Raw genomic sequence first — 25,959 nt, 5'->3', positions numbered from 1 at the left:
GGTAGAATAGACAAGTTTTTGAGCTAATCCTAAAAATAATCCTAATCCTGAAAGTTTCTCTTCCACCAGTCCAGTAAAATATTACTTGATTATCTTGTCTCCCTCCTTGATTTCAATGATAGTTAGGCCTCTAGATACCATCAAGGAGCCGTGCCAGATTGCTTTCTGCATAAAATCAATAGCAACTGTGAAGTTGTTAGCAGAGAGCCATCAATACACATTACCCAGGATATGTGATTAATTTAATTGCCTAGGTAATGAATATTTTACTAATAAAAATCACTAATTCAAAAGCCGTTGTCATTTAGCCATAGAAGAGGAAATGTAGAGCTGGGTATATAGGGGTCTAGGATCTGATTCTGAAAATGATGGGACTAGGTCAGTGAATATTGTTGCTCACATATGCAGCTGTTTAGAAAGCTACAATCTTCAGCTGCAGTCATACACTACTGTTACGATGTTCTTAAAGACAAGTTGGACAGCTTCTTTTGATAGATGGGGGTTACAGTGATATAGTAGCATTCATCCTGAATGTCTCAGCGTGGTGTTAAGAGGATGCTACTATAACAAACAGCAATTTTTGGATGAAGGATAATGGTGGGGATCAGAATGAGGGAAAGGGTGATAGTTCCTTGCCCCCAAACCCAGAATTGCCAAATAATTCAGCTAAAATCAGCAGCTAAAGAGCTAGCAATGCTGATATTTAGAATTGTCATTATTAGCTTTCAACATTAATACCTTTGAGGTAAAGGAGGAAACTCAGACCTCTCTTAAAGCTTGTCTCTCTACTTACTGCTCTGTACACCCGGTCAGCCCAGCAACAGTTCAGATTCTGAAGATGGTCTGAGCCCTTGTAACTGAAAAGGAAGCATAAATTACAAAGACACTAAATCACTGTGGGGGGCTCTCTGCTTATGGGTTCATCAGAAAAGTGCCAACACGGCACCCCAAGGCAGAAAAACTCAATCTGAACCCTGGATTGAGGAGGGACCATTTGTGACCTTTGATACAAAACAGTGACGGGTTCAAGGGAGAAGTGCAAGAATAGAACTGAGCTGTTTTCAGACACTTTTACTTCCTAAGCAAAACACCACAGTTTCTTTCAAACTGAGCAGCTTGAATGAAGGCTGCAGAAATTAAGTGGTGATGCTACAAGCCGCCCTGCTGGCGGGGGAGGAGACGAAGGAGGCAATTACATAAGGGGCTGGTGGATTTAAGGGGGCCTAGGTCTGCTGTTGCCTCATCCTTTTAAATACTGCTGTTATAGCAGTGTGGCAGCAGCTGCAGGGACTCCTGGCACTTGCACACATGAAGCAGCAGATGAGGGGAGGGAGTAGCACTCCCTGTGCTTTCAGCCCAGCTCATGTCAGCAGAGCAGTGGTGGGAGCGGCAGCAGGAGTTGTGGGGCAAGCGCTCCCTGTCCCTTTGAACCCCTGCCTGGGTCCGTGGAGCAGCAGGGCAGGGAGTGGGCAAGGCAGAGCCCCCTGCTGCATTAGGCTGCATGTTCTGATCAACCAGGCCTTCCCAGCCAGCTCCTCCCCTCGTGTCATTGCACTTGGGGCTCACACCAGCCTGATCAACCTTCCAGGGTCTCTTTTGAGTGGGGTGTGTGTTTGGTCCCCTGTTACCTGAGATGGGATTTGTTTATTGTGGCCGATGCCCTCTCTGTCCCCTCTTCTCACCTCTCCCATGCCCACCCGCCACTGTCCTGTCTCTGTGTCACACACGCACTCTATCCTGTCTCTGTGTGTGTGTGTGTTATTCTCTCTGGTAGTAACAACAGCACAAATGGAAGGTGCATGTGACACAGATCCAGGACAACGTATGTGCTAGTGTGTATATATGAGTGTGCCTCGCATACACACACTAAAACATACATTGTCCTGGATCTGTGTCACACTCACCTCCTCACACATACTTGTGTTGTTGTTGTTGCTACTATTTGACGCTTCCTGCAATGCACACATATTGTCTGTAATATTATTCTTGCAAAGTGTGCCATTTTAGACTACAGTTACACTACAGTGCTCCATCGACGGAAGTCACTGTTGGAAGAGATTTTTTCCAACAAAACTTCTGTCAACAGCGTGCAGCCACACACACAAGCCAATCAGAAGAACGCCCCACTCTGTCGACCGAGCAGCCGGACTGCCCAGTTGCTCTCTCCACAAAACAAGCACCTAGAAGCACAGCAGACAGGGCCGCCCAGTGTTGTGGATGCGCAAAGTGACCGTCTGCTCCATATTAGGTGGGACAGTCCTGTATTTGGGACTCATTTCCTTAATTATTTTTTAAAAGGGCCTAATTGTCCCATATTTGGGTCCTCCTCCCACTGACCTTTGCCACAGACGCAGCTGCTGGCGGTAGTCACTTCCCCGAGCTTTGGGGAGGCAGGGCAGCGCAGGCAGCTGCCGTGTCCCTGCCCCTTCCCTAGAGCTCCTGGGGAGCGCTGGTGTCTGCCGCCTCCTTCTGGGCTCCCCAGGGCTTGGTGGAGCCGCCCCTCCCCCTGACATATCTCCATGTCTCGTATTTGGGACAGGGAGATACGGTCACCCTGTCTGTCGAGAGGAGGCCCTCCAGCGCATGCACGCAGCTTAAAAGGCTCCCGTCCTCATCTGGGAGATTCAGAAGGTTGTCGGCGAATGTGCCAGGTTTCGTCGAGATGTTGTCGATATATCTCGTGTGTGCACACTCCACTAATTTTGTTGACAAATCTGGCAAAACCAGCTAATGTAACCGTAGCCTCAGTGTTTTGGATGGTCTGCGCATTTCATAATTTAATCTCATTTACACTTCTATGTAATTTGTTGAGTAGTGAGTTCTAAAATGCATCACCTCTCCTGGAAGGAGTCATTATCCCTATGGTAACTGTTAAACATATACATTATAACTAGGTTTTTGGTTTTAGTGATGGTGCCCATTTGCACATTCTCCGATGCACATAATACAATGTATGGCTCACATGGATGAATGAAGTGAGAGGGAACATGCCAGTGGTGTATGTGTAGCCCTGACTATGTCAGGCAGACTGGTCTTAGGGTGCCCATTGTCTCTTCTGCCCCAGGACCTGGAACTGCTATCAGTGCGCCTGGCTGCAGGTGAAATTCAGCTCTGTGCAGAGGGTAAGCACAAGGCTTAATTCCCACTTACAGCAACTTTTTAAAGGCGTTAAGTAGGACTTGGGCTGTACAGAGCCCAGCTGTATATCAATGAATGTCACCAGATATTCTGAAATAGGGGGATGTGCCATGAATGCCAGCTTTAGACCAGGATAACTCACAACAAAATTGGCTTCTAATTTGAAAATTAATTCAGACAATCTTGACAAAATACTGAGATTGGCTGCAACTAAGGCTATGCCAGTAATGGGGAAAAACGTCTTCTCTGACTTCAGAAATAACAGAGGTGATGCCAGGAGTCTGTGCAGAATAAGCATGGTCGCATTTTCAGTTAGTTCATAATTCATCACTTAGTGGATAAACAGCAGGAGTGAGAAAAAATGAAACAAGGAAACACAAAGATAAAACAAGATATGGAATTTTCCTTTGTGGAGCTCTGTGGCCCGTGAAATAGAGATAATAGATATTTCTGAGGCAATAACTGTACTGTCCTTTTAAACACAAAGCCAAGTCAGTCACTCAAGACTTATGAAAGAAAGGAAAGGGGTGAATAACTTGCATGACATTTAAGAACTTCTGCAATTAGTACTCGCTTTGTCACTTGCTTACAAGCCACAGAGTATTACATATTTCAGTATCAGTGGATTTGTTTGGATACATAAATCAGAGGGGCTACTGCAATCTAAATACTTTCTCATAAATAACATTGATAATAAAAGGGCTGTTCTTTGATCAGCTGAGCCAGTGCACTCCATTTACTTAGCTAGCAGCTGTTTTCTCTACTCTTTCCAGCCTCCAGGTAGTCTTAAGATGCATATATTAGTAGTAATAGAACTAAAAGTATTAAAAAATACAGTTATAAATTAATTACCTGCACCATAATGTTTTCTCAAGTCTGATCTTGCCCCCCACCATTAAAATAAATGGCAGTACTTCACTGGCTGAAGTGGAAGAGTGCCAGTTACATTTTTCTAAAGAAGATAACACATATTTAAACTTAATTAGGTCAGTGCATGCCCCCCTGTGTCAGAGAGAGAGAGAGAATATATGCTCCCTACATAAACTACAAGAAATGTTGCTTACTCTTGACTTACGATCTTATAACATAAAACAAATCTAAAGTCACTGGCAGACACCGCAGAAGCTTTTAATAATATCTTCAGAGGACTCTATTTTTAAAGGGGCATTGGATAATTGATTAAATACTTCAAGCCCAAGGAAACCCACAAACTTTTGGAAGCTTTTTTTTTTTTGATTCAGTGTATGACATTCTTCTGGGTGACACCTAAGTAGTGTGTGACTGAAGGATAACTGGGACAGCTCTATATTTGTCACTCTTGCTCATAGCTGACATGTCATTTGAGAAACTGTCTAGAATTACTTTAATAAGTCTCCCAGTTGCAGTCACAGGAAACTGGCAGGGAATTACCTTCATGTAATTCGTTTTTTGTTAGAAAAAAGAGCTGTAAAGTTTGGTTCATCTGGGTTATCAGAAGAATTTATGGATTCTTAAGATAAGAAGGCAAGAGTTTAGGTAGTAAGAGTTAATCTTTTCTTATGTGTTTTGGATTATTGAATCTCAAGGACTTGAAATATACTGCCTGGTAATTGTATGTATGTTTGTAAATTAAACAAACTACATAATCCAGAAAGTTTTCTTTTTGGTAGGAGAGCCCCAGACATGTTTAGTTATGCCTGTTTTAATTTTTGTAATTGAATTACAATATTCTAGGCAGAATATTTGATATTTCCTGTTTTTGGTTCCGTAGCAGATAATTTATAGTTTGTAAAACAGAAACTTTGGTTGTTAAATTATGAAAAATGTTTGCAAGTGTTAGTGTTTTTCAATACGTTTCAAGACCATTGTCCTGTTTAATATTTTAATATTGCATGACACCCAAGATATAAATATGATTTATTTTATTGCCTGTGGTATATATATCATCTGTCTTTTATCAATATTTTTATGTACTGTAAAATGTGTTAAGTCTAAATTCACTTTCAGTGACTCTGTGTATCAAAGCAGAGGGCTAGACTAAGTTTTCAGACACATGAATGTAACTCTGGCGAATAGACAGGTAGCTGTGTTAGCCTGTATCTTCACAAAACTAAAACAGCAGTCCTGCGGCACTTTAAAGACTAACAAAATAATGTATTAGGTGATGCACTTTTATGGGGCAGACCCACTTCAGATCTGGAAACAGTCTAACCTAACCCTAACCCTATTTCCAGATCTGAAGAAGTGGATCTGCCTCACAAAAGCACATCACCTAATAAATTCTTTTGTTAGTCTTTAAAGTGCTACGTGACTCTGGAGAATGGAATTTTTTCTCTACATGTCTCACAGTTCACCTCTAAAGTGATACAGGTTGAACCTTTAAAATCCACAACTCTGATCTGGCAATATCCATGTTGCAGTACGACTATGCACATTGCTGGTGCAGAGCCCCAGAGCCCTGAGAGTTGGAGGCTAGAAGATGAGGGGGACAGAATCCAGCCCAGGCTGGAAGAGACATCCTGAGGCCAGGGCCAGGAGCTGCAGCCAGAGTGTCACCCTGTGGCAGGGCTGGGGAGCCATGGTCAGGGCTGGGGGGCAAGGGCCAGGGCTGGGAAGTGGCCAGCAATCAGGAGGGCAGCCAGGGAGAAGAGCCGGAGACTAGCAAGGGATTCACCTCCCCTGGGCCAGCAGAATCCCTGGTCTGGGACCTCTCAGGGAGGTCGACCCTGTGCTAATATTTAAGCTGAGAATCTGGTGAGCTAATCATCTTGCTGGAAATTGTCTGGTATTTCCTGCTATGAATTTTAAAAGGTAAAATTTAATCACTCACAAAAGCAGAGAAAAAAGTATAAATACAACATTGTTAGCCAATTAACTACCGGGAAATCAATAATATCACAGGGGAAAAAAAAGAGAGATGACAGGATAGGAGTTAATGGAAGCTGCAGGATCTTTAAATGGCAGTTTGGAAACCTCCCAAGTATACAGCTTCTAAAATGGCTTCAGTAAGCTTGATGAGGACTGACCGTTTTGATTCTTCTTGTGAGAGGAAGAAACCCACATTGTCATGCAGAAGCCATAAAATGCCAAATTGAGGTGTAACTAGTTAGAGAATGTAATTGTGAGGCATGATCATTAATATGACATGGAAATATGTTTGCAACAACACTTGGAGTATTTTTATGAACCCTTTAACCGCAGTTAAAGAATGCTGGAGACAGAAGTGAAAATAGTTATGAACGCAGGGACCATGAGCTTATTAGTGCTGGTACGCTGTATGGTGTCACTCCAGCTTCAGTAACTGGGCATCTCTGTGCCTGTGCATGTATGTAGCTATGGAGTACTGTAGTTAGATACATATGCCTGAATCTACACATGTGTATTTAGAACATTATACTTAAATTACATGCAGTTCTTCTTCTTCTCCCAAAACCCCATATCTTAAAAGAACATTAATCAGGTTGTAAAGTCAAGCATGCAAAGTCATCTGCTGGGTGACAGCATGAAGGGGCACTCTGCTAGAGGCTTTTACAGATATTTGCTGACAGAAGAGGGATGGGAAGATTCAAAAATCTTGTCAGGGCCAAAGTAGCAGCAGTGGCGGCCAGAATCTGGGCCTCTTTGAAATGCCACAGCAGTGCTGCTATAGTGTCAGGGAGCGAAGGGGCCCAGCACCATGGTATGGGTGGTGCTGACAGCTGGCTGCTCTTGGCTCCACTCCTTCTGGGCTCAGAGCCGGGACCCCTCACCCCCCTTGTCCTGGACCTGCAGTGCCTATTGGGAGCGCTGAATCTTGGGTTCCATTCAAGGCTCTGGAGGGTAGTTTGTTCTCGTGGGCATAGACTCTTCTGCCCACTCCCTCCAAACACAACTCCCTTCTAGCCAGTCTCCTCCGCTATGTCTCTATCAGGCTTCTCTTTCCCACACCTAGACAGTTCCACTCTTCAGGCTTCCTGTCCCAGTTCAATCACAGTGTGTCGCCTCTGAGCACTGAGTTCCAGTTTCTTTATCCAGCTGGTCTCAGCTGTCCCACTGCATTCTGCCTCCTTATTAGGCCTGTCTTGCCTTCTCCTTCACTTCTTTCCCCTTACCCCACAGAGTCCCAGTCTCCTCCAGGCAATTCCTCTTAACTCCTTTCACGCCCAGCTACTGGCCCATAGTTTACATTTAGCTTCTCTCCAGGTATCTCAGACCAGTCTCCTGGCCCAGCCAGTCTCCTTCATCCCCTCCAGCTCATCTGTTGTCCTCTCTGCACTTGGTTCTGTCAGTTTTCTCCTTTGGGCTGCCTGGGCCCAGCATGGGGGTCCCCAAGAGCAAAGAGAAACAGGTTCCCTCCCTGCACTCAGTTCAGGGGCAGTGAGCTGGCATGTCTCTCAGCCACCCACAGCTGCAACTGCAGGGAAATCCCTGCTCAACTCCAGGAAGGAGTACGCCTAGTGCAGGTGGAATCTTCAGAGCATTCAGTTGTTAAAGTTTAAGATGCCTGCTAAGCATCTGTTACAGTTCTGTTTGAGATCCGACTTCAATAATAGTGCTAATTTAAGTGTCTCTGTAAGTTTTCCAGTTTAGCCCCTGGTATCGGCCCCACCTCGCAGTTGATGCCATTGTCCAATGTAATAACAGAAAGATATGACAAAACTGCTTTTTAAAATGTTCATATTGTGTTGTTCCTGTATGTCACCTTGATTAGGCTGCTCTTCCCCCTATTCTGGTGGGAGCTCTGGTTTCTACTAGCCAAGTCCGAAGACCATCTTTCTCTGGTTTTAAGCTTTTTTGTCCCCAAGCACACAAGAGGCCTTACATGTGTTCTTGATCAGCCATGGCAGATCATATGAGAAAAATAGAGTCCACTTGGGAAATTCAGCTACTAATTCTGGTATTTTCCAGGCAGGGTCTAGCTCCAGATCAACAGAAGTCCTAAACACAAGCCCTCCTCTCTGCACATTTTAAAGCAAACACATGACTAATTATTTTATTTTTATTTTGACAGACTAAGACGCATTTCATCTGTTCATCCGGAAGGCCTTACTGGGGATACAGTACTGCTGTCTTCTAGCTGTGCCACTGCAATGGAGAGTGAATTTATTTTCAGTAGTGATACAGCTGCTTCAGCTCTGGACACAGATCCATCCACTTCCATGATGGTTCCAGAATCTTATGCAAATGAGCCCGAGGGCTTAACATTTTATCACATGGATCTCTATGACTCAAAGGACAGATTAGAAATCTTTCCTGATGAGCCAGCTGGAAGGAGCAATGGGGCTTCCGGAGAAACCAGCAAAGAGTTCACAGAGCCTGGTAACGATTTTTGCAGATCAGACCCAAATGCATATGACTTGGAAAAGGAAATTGATGAACTAGCAAAACTATATGGGCTGGATGACGATAAAGAAATAGAGCAGGAGCTTCTGGGTGGGAATATAGCTACAGCTGGAATTTTAAAGAGCAAAGAGACACCGGCTTATGACGAAAGCTTAGCAGCAGTATCATATGGATCCATATTTAATGTACCAAAGAGCAGTTCACCAGTGAATGGCTTTCAACGTAAAAATGAGATGCAAAGCATAGAGGAACAAGCACTTTCAGGAAATGGTTGTCAAGAGGAACAGGCACTTCCTGGAAGTAGTTCTCAAGAGGAACAGATATTTCCTGGAAATGGTTTTCAAGAGGAGCAGGCACTTCCTGGAAATTGTTCTCAAGAGAAACAGGCACTTCCTGGAAGTCATTCTCAAGAGGAACAGACATTTCCGGGAAATGGTTCGCAAGAGGAACAGGCACTTCCTGGAAGTAGTTCTCAAGAGGAACAGATATTTCCTGGAAATGGTTTTCAAGAGGAGCAGGCACTTCCTGGAAATTGTTCTCAAGAGGAACAGGCACTTCCTGGAAGTAGTTCTCAAGAGGAACAGGCACTTCCTGGAAATGGTTCGCAAGAGGAACAGGTGCTTCCTGGAAGTAGTTCTCAAGAGGAACAGACATTTCCTGGAAATGCTTGTCAAGAGGAAGAGGAACTTCCTGGAGATAGTTCTCAAGAAGAACAAGCACTTCCAGGAAATGGTTTTCAAGAAGAACAGGCACTTCCTGGCAAGGATTCTCAACATGAATCTCAACACTTGCACAATGGTGGAGCAGATGAGTTGCATAATCAGGCATATTCCGAAGAAGAGCTTTGTAGTTACGGCAAGCAAGATGAGCAGAGTATTCAGCCAATCAGTGAAGAGGAAGCTGCTGATATTTATTGTGCTACCTGCAAGATTCCAATTAGAGCATTTGGCAAGTTGTTTGGTTATCATAAGGACCATGATGTGACCCAGCTTGCCAATGCAGTAGAAAGTGCGAAGGTAAGACTAATCCAAGTGGACTCTTTTATTATTCTGCATATTTGTTAAAGACCATTCAAGCCTATTAATAGTACTGCTCTCTTGGATAGGAGGAGATTCATAAAAACACGTGTAAATTAGAAGAACAGATTACTCAAATGGAAAACTTTGCCAGTCATTTGGAGGAAATTTTCATCACTGTAGAGGTAAGCAATTTGCTCCTTGGTTAACTCTATGGCTGCTTTGTCAAGACTGCAGAGTTCAATATTATACAGGCTGATTACAGAAATTACAGAAATAGAGGCCATGGTTACCCTGGGCAAAATGTAACATGAACATGACATAATGCACTCCAGTATATCAAGGGCTAGATTCAATCCTAGCTTATTTCAGCTCATCCAAGGATGCCTGACTCCCCACCCACAGTGGTGGAAAATCTGGTAGTGGGGAGGTTGGAACAGTGGACCAGTGAAAAGCTGCAGGCAAGGAAACCTGGATTTCCAGTTCAATCTTCTCTCCAAATGGACCCCCATACTTAGGGAGAGTGAGGAGGAAAGACTAGCTGTTCATCTCCCCTAGAGTGAATGAATTAATCCACAGTGGGCACAATGGTTTTCCCCCATGCAATACATAGGTGGAATCCACTAATTATTATAACTGGCATGTGCACCTAATTTTTACTTTAGAGGCTGATTTTATTCATCACACTATTGCTTTTAGTGTACTTTACTATGTTTGCGTGATACCTGGAATGAATGCCTAGCAACCCCAGAGCTTTAGTTGTGGGGCAGGGAAGCTTAATCAACGGTTATAAAATATGGTCATTATTTATAATCTAATGACAATAGTGCTGAGTCTAGTCTCTATTCTTATGTAACGTAATTGTCTCCTTTGTAACAGTCAGTTTGGTTTGGTATCAGTAATATCTTCCTTCTAACTAACCTCAGTGGACTTTGGTGCAGGCCCCATACGAATAAAATAAAATCCAATTGACCTTCCAGGAAAATTTTGGGCGGCAAGAGCAGAACTTTGAGATGCATTACAATGAAGTGATGCAAACACTAGCTCAGAGATATGAAGAAAAGGTAGATGCCCTTGGGGAAGAGAAGAAACAGAAGCTGGAAGCCTTGTATGGCCAGCTGGTCAGTTGTGGAGAAAATCTTGACACCTGTAAAGAGCTGATGGAAACAATTCAGGAAGTGTGCAAGGAGCAGGAGAAAGCGGACTTTATAAAGGTAAGGAATTGTAAACTGGCAAGACTCCTTGAGGATGTTCTATTTCCTCACAATGCTGCCTGGCATTAGGATTAAGAGTGATTGAATTTATGAAGATGTCAGCACTCCAGGTGCTTGAAATATGGCACTGACTCAGTCATGGTAAATTCAGCCTCACTAACATGGTATCAGCAGAGGTTCATCACTGATAAACTTAATGATTCATGAGTGTCTTTCTGACTTGGGAAAAATACTGATTGTGCCCCAGTTCTAACTACTTGGGAAAGTTGTGGAGGGCTTAGCAGTGTTTGTTGCCTTCTACAGTCTAAGCTTTTTTGCTCTACTCCCAGCCAGCAGATTGATGCAGTAGATGCAGAAGAATATTAATGAGGTGCTGAAATGAATATTCAGTGCCTCATTAGCATGCCTTTGGCCGTGGCACTTTCAAAAGTTGGAGGGGAGGAAACAGGTGTTGATCACAAGCTTGTGCAGCCAATGGGTTTCAGGAATGTTGCTGAGATTGAGACCAAGCTGTGCATGAGCAGCTGTGACCTTGCTCTGTTTTGCTCATTTTGCCAGGAGGTTCTCATATGAAGTTAAACGAGAGACCCCACATACATACATCAGGGACTCTTGCTGTCATTTAACCAACTTCAGAGAAATTCTTTTCTTTGCCAGGTGCCCCTCCTCTGGAAAGATACCAGGAATTTTCAGAGTCAACAAGTGATGACTTTAACCTGATCTGTCCTGTGATTGGTGTGTTTGTGGGAAGGAGAGGTGGGCAGCTGGGGAAGTAATTCTATAGCACAGGAGCAGCAACCTGTGAGATGGAGATTACAAAATATCACATAAATTCATGTATCTCTTGACATTCAACTCATGGATCTCTTTTATTTTGCTCAATTTGATCTGGCCTATTGAGGTCTTTTCATGATCTGATGCTCCCCTTTTTGGCAGTCTCTTTGGGAATAGCCTGAAACAGCTTTGCATGACCCCTGGGAACCATTTTTTCAAGCTCTTCTGAGGTCAGAATTCTCCCCTTAAACAAGCTGGAGGGGAGGAAACAGGTGTTGATCACAAGCTTGTGCAGCCAATGGGTTTCAGGAATGTTGCTCAGATTGAGACCGAGCTGTGCATGAGCAGCTGTGACCTGGACTCTCCATCTACATCTACACTACAGAGTTATTTGAGATAACACCCGTTATTTCAAAATAACTTTGCTAGTGTCTACACTATGCATGCGCTATTTCAAAATAAACAACCCTCATTGCAGGAGGAATAACACCTATTATGAAAAAGATATTTTGTATTAGGCACTATTAAGACCCAGATTAGCACTATTTTGATATAAGCCATAATGACGCCAGTGGCCCTATTTCAAAACAGCACAATGGCTACACCTACACTTACGCAAAACTTCGAAATGGTCACATTAATGGCCAAATCAAAGAATACTAATGAGGCGCTGAAATGAATATTCAGTGCCTCATTAGCATGCTGTTGGCCGTGGCACTTTCAAAAGTTTCACTTGCCCACAGCTTGTCTACATGGGGGTCCTTTTCAAAAGGACCCTGCAAACATCAAAATCAGCTGACAAGACTAAGGGAATTTGGATGTTAGCAGGGTGCTTTCGAAAAGGACCCCCATGTAGACGAGCCGTGGGCGAGCGACCCACAGCACTTTCGAAGAGCTGCTGCAGGCGGCATGCTAATGAGGCGCTGAATATTCATTTCAGCACCTCCTTAGTATGCTTTGATTTGGCCATTAGCATGGCCATTTCGAAGTTTTTTGTAAGTGTAGCTGTAGCCTATGTGTTTGGAAAGGCTGTCTCGAAATAGGTGGGTGCCATTTCAAAATGCATTTTGTTTGTAGCTCTGGTGTTTTGAAATAACGCTGTAGTATAGCTGAAGCCTCAATGGGCTGCATCTCTATGTTGCATATATGAGTGGCCAAAGCCTGCCTCACTGAACTAACGCAGGGTACCCTCAGACTCCTGCCGAATCACCAGCCTGCCCTCAGTGAAGCAATATTTGGCCAGCTCGGTCTCACATTATTGTGGGGTGCTCAGTCTTTGTGAAATAAGTACCCATCACAGGAAGTGGTGCCGACACCTCTGCAGGCGTCAGGCCATGATGAGGAGAGGGCCCCAGCTCTGCACCCTGAAAGGGGTGGAGCCAAGACCAGAATGAGCAGGGCCAAGGGAAGTCAGCCGTCAGCGCCGCACAGACCGTAATGCTGATTCCCCACTTCCCTCAACAGCCATGCGCAGCTGGAGCAGCACAGCTGCAGCGGCTCCAGACCCCTTTGAAATGCCTGGCCTGGGGGCAACTTCCCTTTTGCTCTCAGCCACTGCTGGGCCTGATCACAGGGCATAGGAGGAGCCTTGTTACTTCTGCAAGAAAAAGCGACAGCTGTTTCGGCAGACATACCGTCCCTTCATGTCTGCAAAGAACAGCCAGATCTCACCACAGATTTTCTCTTTTGCCTCCAAGCTGCTGCTTGTTCTTGCTTGAGACAATCTGTTGGCATGCTAGCAAGCCTTTGCACTCCTGATTTAGTAAAAGCTGGGTGTCGGGGGATGGAGGTTGGTTGGGGCTGACTTACATCCCATGCAATCCTATTGCGAATTAGCTCAGGATCTGGTCAGCTGAAAATAAGAGTAGGTCTGGGCTTCAAACTTTATCAGAAGCGATGTGGGACTACATGTAGGATTTGGAGCTAAATCAGACAAATCTGATGTTAATAATCTACATTGCACTTGCACAGATGGAAAACTTTTTCTCTGTCTTTTTTGCAGGCCGCAGTACCCGTAGTGGACAGGTAATATAAATAGTATTTTGTTTTGCTTTTCCCTCCTTCCCACCCAAAATAATCATCTGAAAATGCTAATGTTGGGCATCGTGTGGTCTCAAGTATTTATTGATTATGGACAGTTTTGATCGGGGTGCACCAAATGTTACTGAAGTTAGGAGTTAGTGCTGGAAATCTTTTGTCATTCTCATTTAAATTGCTGCTGGTAAAGTCTCCACAAGAAGATAAACAGCCTGAACCTGATTCTGAACTAATTTAATAAAGCACAGATCTAAAAGACAGAGCATAACTAAATCCACGTCACCTTGGTTTAGTGAGCGAAAACTGATTGGGGTGACTGAAAAACAGGATTGGCAAAGATCTTAAAGAAATCCCCTGGATACAAAATCTGCTAAAACTGGGTTCTCTAAATACATGGTTTAGTAACAAGCTTATGAGATTTAGTAAATGTAGCTATGGGTGCACGACACTGATAGCATGAAATATAGTGATGGTCAAGAAAGAGCCCTGAGATATGTCAGCTCAATTGCAAAATGTATGTTTAATTCACTTCAGTTCCTCATATAAACAAGCAGGAGAAAAAGGTCTTTTTTTAAATAACTATGTAGCACCTATTACAATGAGGTGGACTGGAAGAACTGGCAGAAGGATTTGGCTCAATTTGTGTATAAAGAAATGTGAACACTTACGCATGTCCAAGAACACATTTCAGAATGTGATGTGAGCTAAGTAACAAATGGAAGCCAAGGTAGGTCTTGGGCAACCCTCTAGAAATTGTTTCCTCTCTTCACACTGTAGCATTAGACAATGCAGCTACCCTGCTGAACAGGGAAACAAAAACAAAAAGCTTTCTCTTCTTATTAATCTTGTTATTGTCATTTGCAGGATCTCTCAGAAAGAGATTGGTACTATTGTCTCATAGGAATTAGTATCTTTTTGTACTGACAGGCTGGGAGAGTTCTTAAAAAAAGACATGGATTTAGAGCTTTCAACACTTCCAGACTTTGAAGACAGAGTCATAGATTTTGCTGATATTCAACAACTACTGGATTCCATTAATACCATCCCAGGTATGTGTTCTGTTTTACTCTTATTTCAATCATATTTAAAATTCATTATCAGTATGAAGTTGAATGGAAGCCTATTATTTCTTTTAAAGGGAACACACAAGGACACAAAGTTAGCTTGTGTGCTTATATATCTTGTTGGGTTGTCTATTTATGAGGGATAAAAGAGGTTTGGAAGTTATTTTCATAGATTTCTTTTCCTGATTATTTTTCAGCCTTAGAATTATCAAACTTTCAAGTATGGTCATCTCTAGATTTGAGGGATGACTTACTGGAAGACTCAGAGAGGAGGGCCCAGAGTTTTCTCACCCTTTTCTTGAAGTAGCAGTGGGGCCAATTTTGTCATAAATTTGTCTTTCCTTCTAGCTCATTGTGGGACCTAGAGATTAATACAAAACAAAAACCAAAAGTTTAAAACAGTCTGAAGCACTTCTCTCAATTAATCAGATTTCAGCTGCTTGCTTGTCTGATGTTATTTTGTAGTCTCAAGTCATCCTTGGAGTCCTCGAAGGAAAACAGTGTAAATAAGAGTTCAATTTCTAATTATTAAATAAAAGAGAGGAATTCCCTTTGACAATAAGATCTTTGTGGCCTTCATTGTATATCCTAAAGAGCCAGAAGACACATGGCACATTTTTTTTTCCTTTTTCCTGGCCACCGTTAAAAAGTTTTAGTGGTACAATTCAATATTTGCCATGTAACCTGTTTGCCCTTGAGCATTATGCAAGCCGAGTGCTTGACATGTTCTTTCTTCAACTTTGTGCATTCAGCATTACCATCTGTGGTGCCTAAATACTGGAACTAACAGCTTTGTATGTTGGTAGGCACAGGCAATAGTGCCAATCATTACAGATTTCTCTGCTGTGGCATCCTTCATCCTGTTGGCTCTGCATGGGACGGCTGCCAGTTTCCCCTCACTCACTATAGGCAAAGTTCACCAATGTGCGCAGGCCCAGCAGCTCTCAGCCTAACTCTTGTGCACAGCCAAGTGTAGGGATCTGGCTTAGGCTGGAGTTTGGGTTTTTGTTGATTTAGAGCAAATCCCAGAAAGTGGGTGCGTTTGGATTAAGCAATTCCCACCGGTTTTATACGCTTGACATTAGTGGGGTTACGTGTGATGCACACTAATGTCAGCAAGGGCAGAATCAGGCCCCATATGTGTAGCTTCTCAGCAGAGTTAGGGTTACGTATTAATAGGGGGCTGGCCTGTGTTGTGCAGCAATATGTACCGGCAGCGGGGGCAGGGAGGGAAAATTGCAGAGCACGCCGAGTGTTGTGCAGGCCTGCCAAATGGAGGACGGGGGAGGAAACAAAGAGGGCAGTTGCCCCTGGGCCTGGAGTTTCAAAGGGGCCCAGAGCCCTGGCTGCCACCCTTGCCAAAGTAGCAGTGGTGGCAGCCAAAGCGCTGGGCCCCTCTGAATTACCTTGGCAGTGCCGTAGTGCGCCACTGTGATGGCGAGGGAGTCAGCACCGTGGCCTGAGCTGTGCTGTGGGCGAAATGCTCTAGGTCCCACCCCTCCCACACCTTGGCCCTGCCTCTTCCAGGATATGGAACTGTGTCCCCCACCCCCATGTCCTGGGGCCCTTGGTGGCTGTCGGTGCCGCTGTTGTGCTCCCTGCTGATGTTCAACAACAGCAGTAATATAGTATTGTTCTCACATTAATATAGCACTGTTTGGGATGGGACTGTCAGTGCACACCAGGTACCTTTGGGGGTTTTGTCTGTGAGTAACATACCAGGCTTCCACTGAGGGAAAGTACTCTCATGCCATGTAATGCTGAAGAGGAAACGGTCCTGGTCCTCTCCCCAGTAAAGTGTGTTCATAAATGGAAACATCTGGCTTCATTTCAGCTCCTTCTGCTCCGGTGATAAATCCCCAAACTCCCAACTCAGCAACTGGGACCTCCGTGAGGGTCTGCTGGGGCCTGTTCTCAGATGACACTGTCGAATTCTACCAGCTGTATTATAAACAAGTCAGCGACGACACACCTAGTGAGGAGCAAGCTGGTAAGAAGGCACGCTTAGGCTCCAGTTCGGAAAGCAGCTGGTGCCTGACGCCGTTTTCAACACCAGCCTTCAAAAAGGTTTCTGTGAATGCAGTTGCTGCTGCTGCTGCTAGTGCTCTGGGATGAGGAGCTGATCTACCCTGAGGTATTTTAGAGCCCAGGTCACCATATTCTCTATGTGCCAATGTGTAAACCCACAATCACTTTGCAGTTTAGCTCAATGCCAATAATAGGCTGTGACACTCCCTTCCTGCCCAGCCACCCCAGTTAGAAAACTTAGCTAATGCTATTTGTAAGATCTCTTGCTGGAAGCAGTTCCAGAGCACAGTCAGTTTCCCAGCATAGATGGAGGCCTGAAAATGTTAAATGGGCTGGTTAGAAAGGAAAGAGGAACTCGTGTAAACTTTACACAAGCCAAATAATGAAAACAACATTCTTTGACCGGCCTTTGCACATTTCCACCATTGGGATAAATTGGCAGTGCCTGGAAAACTGCAGAGTCCATCTTTAAGACACTCCAGTGAAAGGTAAGCAACCTTCATCTATAGCCATTCAATTTTGTTTAGTTTGGGTAGCATTAATGCTACAGAAGATGATGCTTCACTGCATTTATGTCCCCATATATGATAGATGAAGGCATTAGCAACCGTATTGTGACTGAATGAGTAATGTGAGCGCTGCGCTAGTTGAACAAACAAGACAGAAGAATGGTGTGACACTCAGATCATGGGCACCATTAAAAAAAGCAATGTTTCCCATCAGTTGGGGCGGTGATTCAGAAGAAGGAATGTTAGTGTACAGGAATTGCATGGATACCTGGTGTTTTTTCATTTCAGAGCTTATGCTAAAAGTGAAAGAAACTTACTGCACAGTAACTCACCTGGTGCCTAACACACAATATGAATTTTGGGTCAGTGCTTCAAATGCTGCCGGTGTCAGCCCAGTGAGTGAAAGAGCAGTTTATGTGACAGGTAAATGGACTTCATGCCTATGATTTGAGTAAATTATTTTAATTATGACAACTCTCTGGACTTTATAACTTTAGTCAAACTGATTCTGCTGTCCTGGTGCTTTTCATTTGGTGTGACTCCATTGGCTTCAGTGGCATTACTTCTGATTTATGCTAGACTAGGGAATGGGCAGAAGTTCCATTATGCTCATTTTAGAGATGGAAAACTGAGGCATGGCAGTTAGATGACTTATTCACAGATCTGCTGGTTCCTGTAGCTAAATAACGGCCAATGCCACTCTCTCTCTTCACAGGTTTGTCATTTTTTGCTATTTTGTCCATCAGGCAGCTCTAGCTAATTGCAGGGCAGTAAAGTAGCTTTTGATTAGTGCTTAGACAGAACCACAAAGTTCAGCTCCAGATCTTGGCACCCCTTACATTTTGGTATATTCAGCTCCAAGGATTTGGTTCAGTCCATCCTAGTGTGAGAGGGGATGAGCATGGTAGCTGGATTTGGCTCCAAACTCCCCTAACATTCAGGAGTGCTCAGGTTTAATTTAAGTGCGAGGAACATTTTTGAATAAGCAATTTTCTGAGGCTAGAAGCAATCTAAGTAGTGGCTGTGGAACGCATCCCAAAATTTGAAATGCCTCAGAATCAAGCACAGTCCCTGGTTGGCTAGTTTCCTTCATAATACATTGGCATCTGATGCACCAAGAGCAATTTAGAGCCCTCCAGAAAATCTCCTAGGACCTCAGAATAGCTGGCAAATGCTCTGCTGTTTTCAATTGATAATCCAAGCAGTGAAGATAAAGGACAATGGCAGGGATAAAGCAATGTGAAAAAGAACAGCGAGCATCCACATTTCTTTCTGATCAATTGTTTTGTGGTTGCTATATAGCTTTAACAGGTTAATAACACTTTGACTAGCACCAGCATGTATCTACCTAAGCGTTTTCTGTTCATTGGGGAATTCATGAATTAGTTTCTTTTACCCTTGAATGTCAAATATCAAGTCTGGAAATAAAACAACAACCCAGGAATATTATTTTTAAAAGCATGTTTATAACAAATCCTGTAACAACATGGCCTAGAATCTATTTTATCTGCATTTTAGCTCCTTCACCACCTGTGATTAAAAGAAAAGAAAGCCGAAGCTGTGAAAACGCCGCACTGGTGTGTTGGGAATCTGGAAACAGGAATCCTGTTGACTCCTACACAGTTGAATTGTCCAAACTAACAAATGGAAAGAATGGAGATATCATTACAGAGTGAGTCAGTCATCTGTCACACCATCTGTGGTTAGAAACAATCCCTTGTCATATGGCATGCAGTATATTTCAAAGGCCCTTTTAAGATTGACAAGATGAGACAATATACCCTGAAATATACAAGTAGATGATGCATAGCACAAGCGCTGGAGGCTCCTGAGTGTGCCCCCTGTTTCCTGACTGGATAAGTTCCACTCCTATGAGTATTTTGGTGTGCATACACACTGAAAGCAAACTGAAAAATTGTTGTCCATATTAGAGAGAAGTCACTTTCTGCCACGCTAGTAAACTTGACTGTACAAACACAATGAATTTATGAGGGATTGGAATTGGATGATGTGCAATCATATTAAAATCTGAATAAATAAACAGGCACCCATACTCACTCTAGTGGCAGCTCAGCTGGAAAGAGTAAAACATATTGTCCTAGGTTTACAGAGAAGAATTTAACTTTATTTTGCATCTTATTGTTTTCCATGTATTTATTTTCGGCAGATCTATTGTTGGAATTCCCAACTGTGAAGCTCTAATTCAGCTGCAGCCAGGACAACATTATCTTATCTCTGTAAGAGCTGTAAACATGGGTGGCCCCAGTGAGAGAAGTGAGCCTGTTTCTATCCACACCACAGGTGCGGTGATAACTCTCTAGCCAGCATTAAGAGGCAGCTTCAAAGCCCACTACAACCAGTGGAAAAGATTGCCACTGATTTCCACAGGATGTGGATCTGGCCCTAAATCTCTTGTGTTTAGACACAATTTCTGGTACTTTTTTGTGAATTGAATTGCTTCTAATAATATCTATCCATATCTACCTACGGTGCCTTTTTTGTTAAAAAAAAAAGAGAGGTGCTGGTACTATCTATCTAATCATTTTAACTCTACATTTAAAAATGAGTTCTGTGGGTTATATGTGTTGCTTAAAAATGACTGAAGTTTCAAAAAGCTACTGAAAGAATAAACCTGGGGTCAACAACCCCTGGCACATGTACCAAGCTTGGTGCACGAGCCAATTTTCATGAGTACTCGAGGCAGGAACTCAGCCTTGCCCCTCCTCCCACATGCAGCTGGGAGCTTGCGCAAAGCCACACCTCCTCTGGATTAACAAAAGACCAGCTAGTACTACCAACCACCTGGTAAAGATCTGCAGCTGAACTGATTTCTTTGTAAGTAGTACTCTCAGGCTATGGCTACACAGTTATTTTGAGATAACAGCCATTATTTCAAAATAACTTTTTGAGCATCTACACTATGCTATGTCAAAATAAATTCAAAATAGCGGGCCCGTTATGTTGAATTTTGTATGCCTCATAGCTATTTCAAAATAGGCGCTGTTAAGACAGGTTACAGCTACACTGCAAAAGGAATTGGGAATAAGGGAATTTTTGAAATCTGGGGTTTATTTCAAAGCATCCACATCTACACGGCCAGTTTGCATTTCGAAAGGAGCATTTTCAAAGTGCAAGTGGCTGCCATTATGCTACCAAGGCACTGAATATTCATATCAGCACCTCATTAACCAGTTCCAATCTGTGTCATTTAAATGCCCCTTCCGAAAGGGTGGGACAATGTGTAGACACAGCCCTTGTGTATAGCTGTGTTATTTCAAAATAAACTATTTCAGAACAGCTATTCCAAAATGCAAATTTTTGGAATAATGCTGCTGTGTAGACGTAACCTAAATGACTTTAAAAATTATCACTAGCACTCAGCCTATACTTAGAGGTCAAAAGGTCAAATTTTGGCACTCCAGCTCAGAAATGTTGCTGACCTCTGGACTAAATCAATCCATTCACTGTGGGTATTGCCCTCAATGAGAAATCCCGGAGATTTTGTACAGTGTTAGCCTGTTGCGCCTCTCCCTACTGTTCCCTATAAAGGATTTGCCTCCCTATAAAGTAGATGTGAACCTACACTATATCCAAGGTTGCGGTTGACAAACCTGGAGGGCTAGTTGGTAATTTCACTTTCCTCCAAGAGTTACAGCTGGGTAACGATGGGGCTTTTGGGAATTAGGCAAATGTCAGTCAAATCCCTCCTGCCCATAATTTCTATTACTGGCCATTAGGATGATGATGTGGTCTGGTTCCCTTTACACCACAACTGTAATCATGTTATTATCTCAAGTGTGTGGCATTTCAACCTGCATCAATCAGTCTAGGTATTTGAAATTACAAACAGCCACTTGATGTCTGCTTGTGTTTGCTTTCAGTAACATGTGCCAATAATTGCCATGCGGGTGTTTGTATTATATTTGCACTGAAGTAACTGCCTTCTGATTATGCTGATTTCCCTTAGGATTCATGCCAAGATAGTTCTCATCACAAAGTCTATATTATGCAAATTTCTGCTATTACTGGAAACTGGAAACACAAAACCGGAATGCTAGGAATCTCACCAACAGCTAAAATGGATTCCCTGTCTTATTATCAGAAAGTGCTTTTGTTGGGGATGAAATACACACTTTTTACTTTTACATTGTTATCCCTGCAGCATATGTTGCTTTTCTCCAGCATGCTCCTGGCACAAAACATCCCTACGCTAGTGGCAGGATTAAAATATGCACATGGGATGGGGACAAAGGGCTGATTCATGCTATTTATGTGCTTCCCCTTCGCTGGGCTGGTCAAAAGCTGCTTTGGGTCCTGGTCAGGTTAGAGCAGCCTGAAGACTGCAGTGGCTTACACCCAGTTGCCTGTAACCCTGCGTCGCCAACCCTCCAGGATTGGACAGGAGTCTCCAGAGATTAATAGTTAATCAAAGATTATGTCATGTGATAAAACCTCCAGGAAAATGTCCAGCCAAAACAGGCAGTTCTGTTATAAACTCTAGGTGCTCAGTGGCAGCTAAGAATCCCTGGCACTCAGCAGCATAGCCCCATCCCTCCAATATCTCCTAAAATACCATGCATGCCCACTGCACCAAGCATTCCTGCAGCCAGCTATGCCTTTTCTGCAATTACCAATTGAACCCCCATGCCTGAGTAGGAGGAGCCCCCTGGGATGCACCTACTGTGGCTTCATCGCCACTAGTGGTGGACTAACATAAGGGCAAAAGGGGCTATTGCTCCAGGGCCCCCACACGTGAGGGGCCCCCCAGGCTCCATGACTCCATTTTGTTTAAACAATTCACTTTAATGGAACGAAAGCAATGTGTCTTGTCATGTCCTTCTTCTGTTAAAATTAATTTACATGAAATTTATTATGCATCATCATAATAAGCAGGGATAGATTTTAAAACATAAATAATGTTACATTAATATTTTAATATTGGGGGGGGGCCCTTGTGACTGTGCTGGCCCACCTGTTCTGCAGCCACCCCCGCTAGCCACTTCACCCCAGTGGAGTTAATGTACAGCAGTAGCTGCACCGCAAAAATGAACTGGGCTCCAGTATTTCCCTCTCTCTCTGCTGGTTAGAACAGCCTAAACATAAATACAAGAACAGAATCCTCTTGTTTCTGCTGGCTAGGCAGCTTCAAAGTTGCTCATTGTTAGTTATCTGTGCAGTTGCAGAGGCCCAGCTACTCATAGTAAGATTCTAGAGCAGGGGCAGCAAACCCCAGCTGTGGGTGCCAAGAATGGCACGTGAGCTGATTTTCATTGGCATGGGAGGCAGGAGCTCAGCCCCCGCCCCTTCTCCCCCATGCTTGCCCAAAGCCATGCCGCCTGTGGGGTAACAAAAGACCACTAATGCTACCAACCACCACCTCAATGATAAATCTTAAGTTATTTACTAATGAAGCTGTCGTAAGTAGGTCCATTAGTGACTAAGTATCACTGGCACTCGGACCAAATATAGAGGGCAAAAGGTCAAATTTCAGCGCTCTGCTTTGGAAAGGTTGCTGACCCCTGTTCTCGTGCGAAAAGATCTTGGCCCTGCCATGAATTCCTGAGCCCTGTTTTGGCCACTGTGTGGTGAGTGTGGCTCTCCCCAGCAGGAGATTCCCTTGCATAAGGGACTCCGAGGCGATGTAGTACTCCACCTCACGCCAGAGTCCCAAGAACAGAACTGCAAGTGCATTGGGCTCTGGTGTGAGCCAGTCAGGATTAGTTTGGAGCAAGCCCATTAGAGGCTGAAAAGACCCCTGGCCTGGGGAGCTCCAAATGTCCCCTTGCAGCTTCTGCAACCAGCTTCACAGACAGCAGCTGAGGCTGGAAGCCATTGTGAATAATTCAAAACCTTTTCCCAAGTCAATATTTTTTTAAAAATGCTTTTTAAATTCCAATACAGATGAGCCAAAACTGGAACTTCAAATCCCACCCCACTGTATTGCTGAGAGGTGCAACATCTTAATACTGTAGTCTCAAACCAACTGGTGCCTTTGGGTCCTAGGCCAGACAAGGCCAGTTCTCTGTATCGGGATGGCTGTGAACAGAGATATGCCAATAAACATTTGGCCCATAATGGAGGAAACCCACAAGATTGGTTTCTGACCCATTCCTGATATTCTAATTAACCGTCGTCTGGACCCAGACACTGCTCTCCAGCCCAGTGGTACCTTACGCATACGTTACGTCATGCAGTTTCTAGGTGCTGAGACAAATCACAACCATTCTCCTCTCTTGTAGGCACTTACTTTTGTCTTAATGAGGACACTGCTCATCCTTTGCTGTCCATTCTAGAAGATGGCTTAACGATTGCTTGCAGTGAAATAGAAAACCTAGAATGTGATTTGCCCTTCCGGGACAACGGCTTCACGAGGTATACGTAGGAATGGAATACTCACTGCAAATGTACAATTTCCACAGCTGGCTGTTTTTGTTTATTTGCACTAGTTTTAAATCCTTTTCAAAGTGTTCATTGAAGTGATGTCCCTTTTCATGGTCAGGCTAGGCACAGAATAACCTCTGCCATGCCAAATTAAAGCCTCAGGGCTGCTTTTTGCACCTTTAGTGCTGTATATATACTGTTCACTAGGCTCATTTTTCAAATGTGGAAATAGATGCCCCCATTGTTTGGGTTCCAAACACAAGGCCCCTTAGAGTTGCTACATTTGTCGGTGCTGATCATTTGCTTTCTGAAAATCAAGCCCCTTCGTGGCGGTTCAAATTGGGCTACCAAAATCACTAGTCACTTTGGAAGGTGGTAGGATATTATACTGATGTGATTCACACCCAGAGCTCGTAAGACCCAGAAGATGAAACCTAGCATGTAACTTCCCTCCATGACAGCATAACATGTAGATTTGGCAATAATGCCGCATTTAGTAAGTTTATGTGGATTGCACAAAATTGTCAGCGTAAACATAAATAAATCAGACCATTTAGTTTATACATTTTTGAAACAGTTGCATTTTAAAAAAACCCCCCAGTAACAATGGTTAGAAATGGTCACAAATTTAAAAAAAGTTTTTGAGTTGGTCAGAAGAGTTCATGTGACCCAAAAGGCAATTTATTTTGATTTTTTTCAATTTTCTGAACAATTCAGAAAAATGTCTATTGATTTGATATGAAACAATTTTTTGCTTAGATTTTATGGAATTGCCAGTGACCCACAAAATCCATTGGTAAGGTCAGAACCACACATGTATCGTAGTCCCTTTTTTCACCTAGTTTGAAAAAAATTCTCTGGAGACAGGTTATTTCTGCACGACAGAGCTTTTAGTGACAAGGCTGTGTTGACACAGCCAGTGTAAGAATCTGAAAGTCAATGGCAACAGTTACACTAGCAAATTTTGCTGGCAAAAACCCCAATTTTGTCTACAAAATTCATGGAGCATGCACACACAAAATACATTTCGTCGACAGTATCTGGCGAAAACACAGCACTTTAGCCGGCAGTGTTCTGCCTTGAAGCTTTGAGGCATAAAGCTGCTGTCAACAGAGTCTGTTGACAAAAAAGCTGTGTAAACACCCCTCGGAGGCCTCTTTGGACAGACAGGGCATCCACAACAATGGGTGGTCCTGTCTGCTGTGCTTCGGGGGTGCCTGCTTTGTCGAGAGAGCAGCCAGGCAGTCCAGCCACTCTGTCAACAGAGTGGAGCGCTCTCCTGATTTGCTTTTGTGTGTGGCCGCGCTCTGTCAACAGAAGTTTTGTTGGGAAATCTGTTCCAATAGTGACTTCTGTTGACAGAGCACTGTAGTGTAACTGTAGCCAACCATTATTAAAAAACTGCTCCTCAGCACTTTTGTCAGCAAATAACTTCCACGCCCTACAAGTGATCTTTGCTCTGCAGGCAGGAGAGCACGCCTGCTGACAAAGCACTGTTTATACCAGTACGTGCTGTAGCAAAGCTTTGGGTGTTTGAGGGAAGGGTTATGCACCCGTGAACCAGTGTTCTCTGGAAGCGGGGCACTTGTACAGGTGCTCAAGAGAGACTCAGCTACCATCCAGCTGATTTGCAGAGAGTCCACAGCCAGGTTTTCTGTTTTTAACTGGTTGTGCATATTTGCTCATAAAAATTTATTTTGCACATGGATGGAAAAAAAACTTCGCATGGCTGGAAATTGCCAGCATAGGCAAAGCCCGAAACTACCCACACGCATGTTATGTCCACACTACCACTTATGTTGTTGTTACTTACGTCACTCACAGGTATGAATAAATCACCTCCTGATGACATGTTATACCAACATAAGTGCTTGTGTGTACAGCACCTAGCTGGCCTTACGTGCTCTCCTGTTGGCATAGACCATTTTCACCTTATGCACTGCAGTGGTGCAGCTGTTTTCGTGCAGCTGTGCCACTGCAGGGCTTAGCTGTGGGTATGCCCTCGGTTTCAGTGCAAAGGGGATTGGCTAGAGTTTCCTTTGTGTTACTTCATCTTGGGTTACAGAAATTATACCGCCCCCCCCCCCCCCCCCCCCACACACACACCCTGCATTGCCTGACCCTTGCGCACGCAGCCAGGTCGCTTGCCTTAGCCACTCATCGCCCTTTGAATGCGGCGCAGAGTTCAAAGCTTAAAGACAAATGTCACAAGACCATACCCGCATCAGCCAGCAGAGTGGGATTTGAAATAGAGCATAATGCCTCGATTTTTCTTAAAGGCCGTGCTCCAACATTTGTACACTTCATCAGCTGCATGAGGGGGTGGGAGCTCCCTTCCTCCCCCGCCTATTACTAAAAGCTGCCTAAGTTGCCATGGCAATGCTGCCTCACACGTCATGGAACACAAGGAGGTGTCTATGTGTCGCTATTCTTGCTATTCATAGCTGGTGATATTTGGGGCTGTTTTTATCGGTCGCTATTGAAAGGAAAATGCCTC

The 25,959-nt window shown here is 43.8% G+C and overlaps 1 protein-coding gene across 2 annotated transcripts in view; it reads left to right on the top strand.

Annotated features, from left to right (window-relative positions):
- Nucleotides 1-4,512: 4,512 nt before the first annotated feature.
- The window catches only part of FSD2 (fibronectin type III and SPRY domain containing 2), a 29,282-nt gene continuing 7,835 nt past the window's right edge, over nt 4,513-25,959 (top strand). The window contains exons 1-11 of one of the 2 annotated variants that reach the window (XM_075006979.1): nt 4,513-4,653; nt 8,108-9,455; nt 9,545-9,640; nt 10,436-10,669; nt 13,446-13,468; nt 14,408-14,529; nt 16,379-16,534; nt 17,370-17,504; nt 18,600-18,753; nt 19,249-19,382; nt 23,321-23,453. In XM_075006979.1, coding sequence (XP_074863080.1) covers nt 8,187-9,455; nt 9,545-9,640; nt 10,436-10,669; nt 13,446-13,468; nt 14,408-14,529; nt 16,379-16,534; nt 17,370-17,504; nt 18,600-18,753; nt 19,249-19,382; nt 23,321-23,453 — 2,456 coding nt within the window. In that variant the 5' untranslated portion in view covers nt 4,513-4,653; nt 8,108-8,186. The remainder of the gene's footprint in view (nt 4,654-8,107; nt 9,456-9,544; nt 9,641-10,435; nt 10,670-13,445; nt 13,469-14,407; nt 14,530-16,378; nt 16,535-17,369; nt 17,505-18,599; nt 18,754-19,248; nt 19,383-23,320; nt 23,454-25,959) is intronic. The other variant, XM_075006980.1, reaches the window with a different exon arrangement.

The sequence above is a fragment of the Carettochelys insculpta genome, chromosome 12 (assembly GCF_033958435.1).
Source record: "Carettochelys insculpta isolate YL-2023 chromosome 12, ASM3395843v1, whole genome shotgun sequence".
In the NCBI taxonomy this organism is placed as follows: domain Eukaryota; kingdom Metazoa; phylum Chordata; order Testudines; family Carettochelyidae; genus Carettochelys; species Carettochelys insculpta.
The sequence above is the reverse complement of the archived record's forward strand: the minus strand, read 5'-3'. Positions and strand labels throughout refer to the sequence as shown.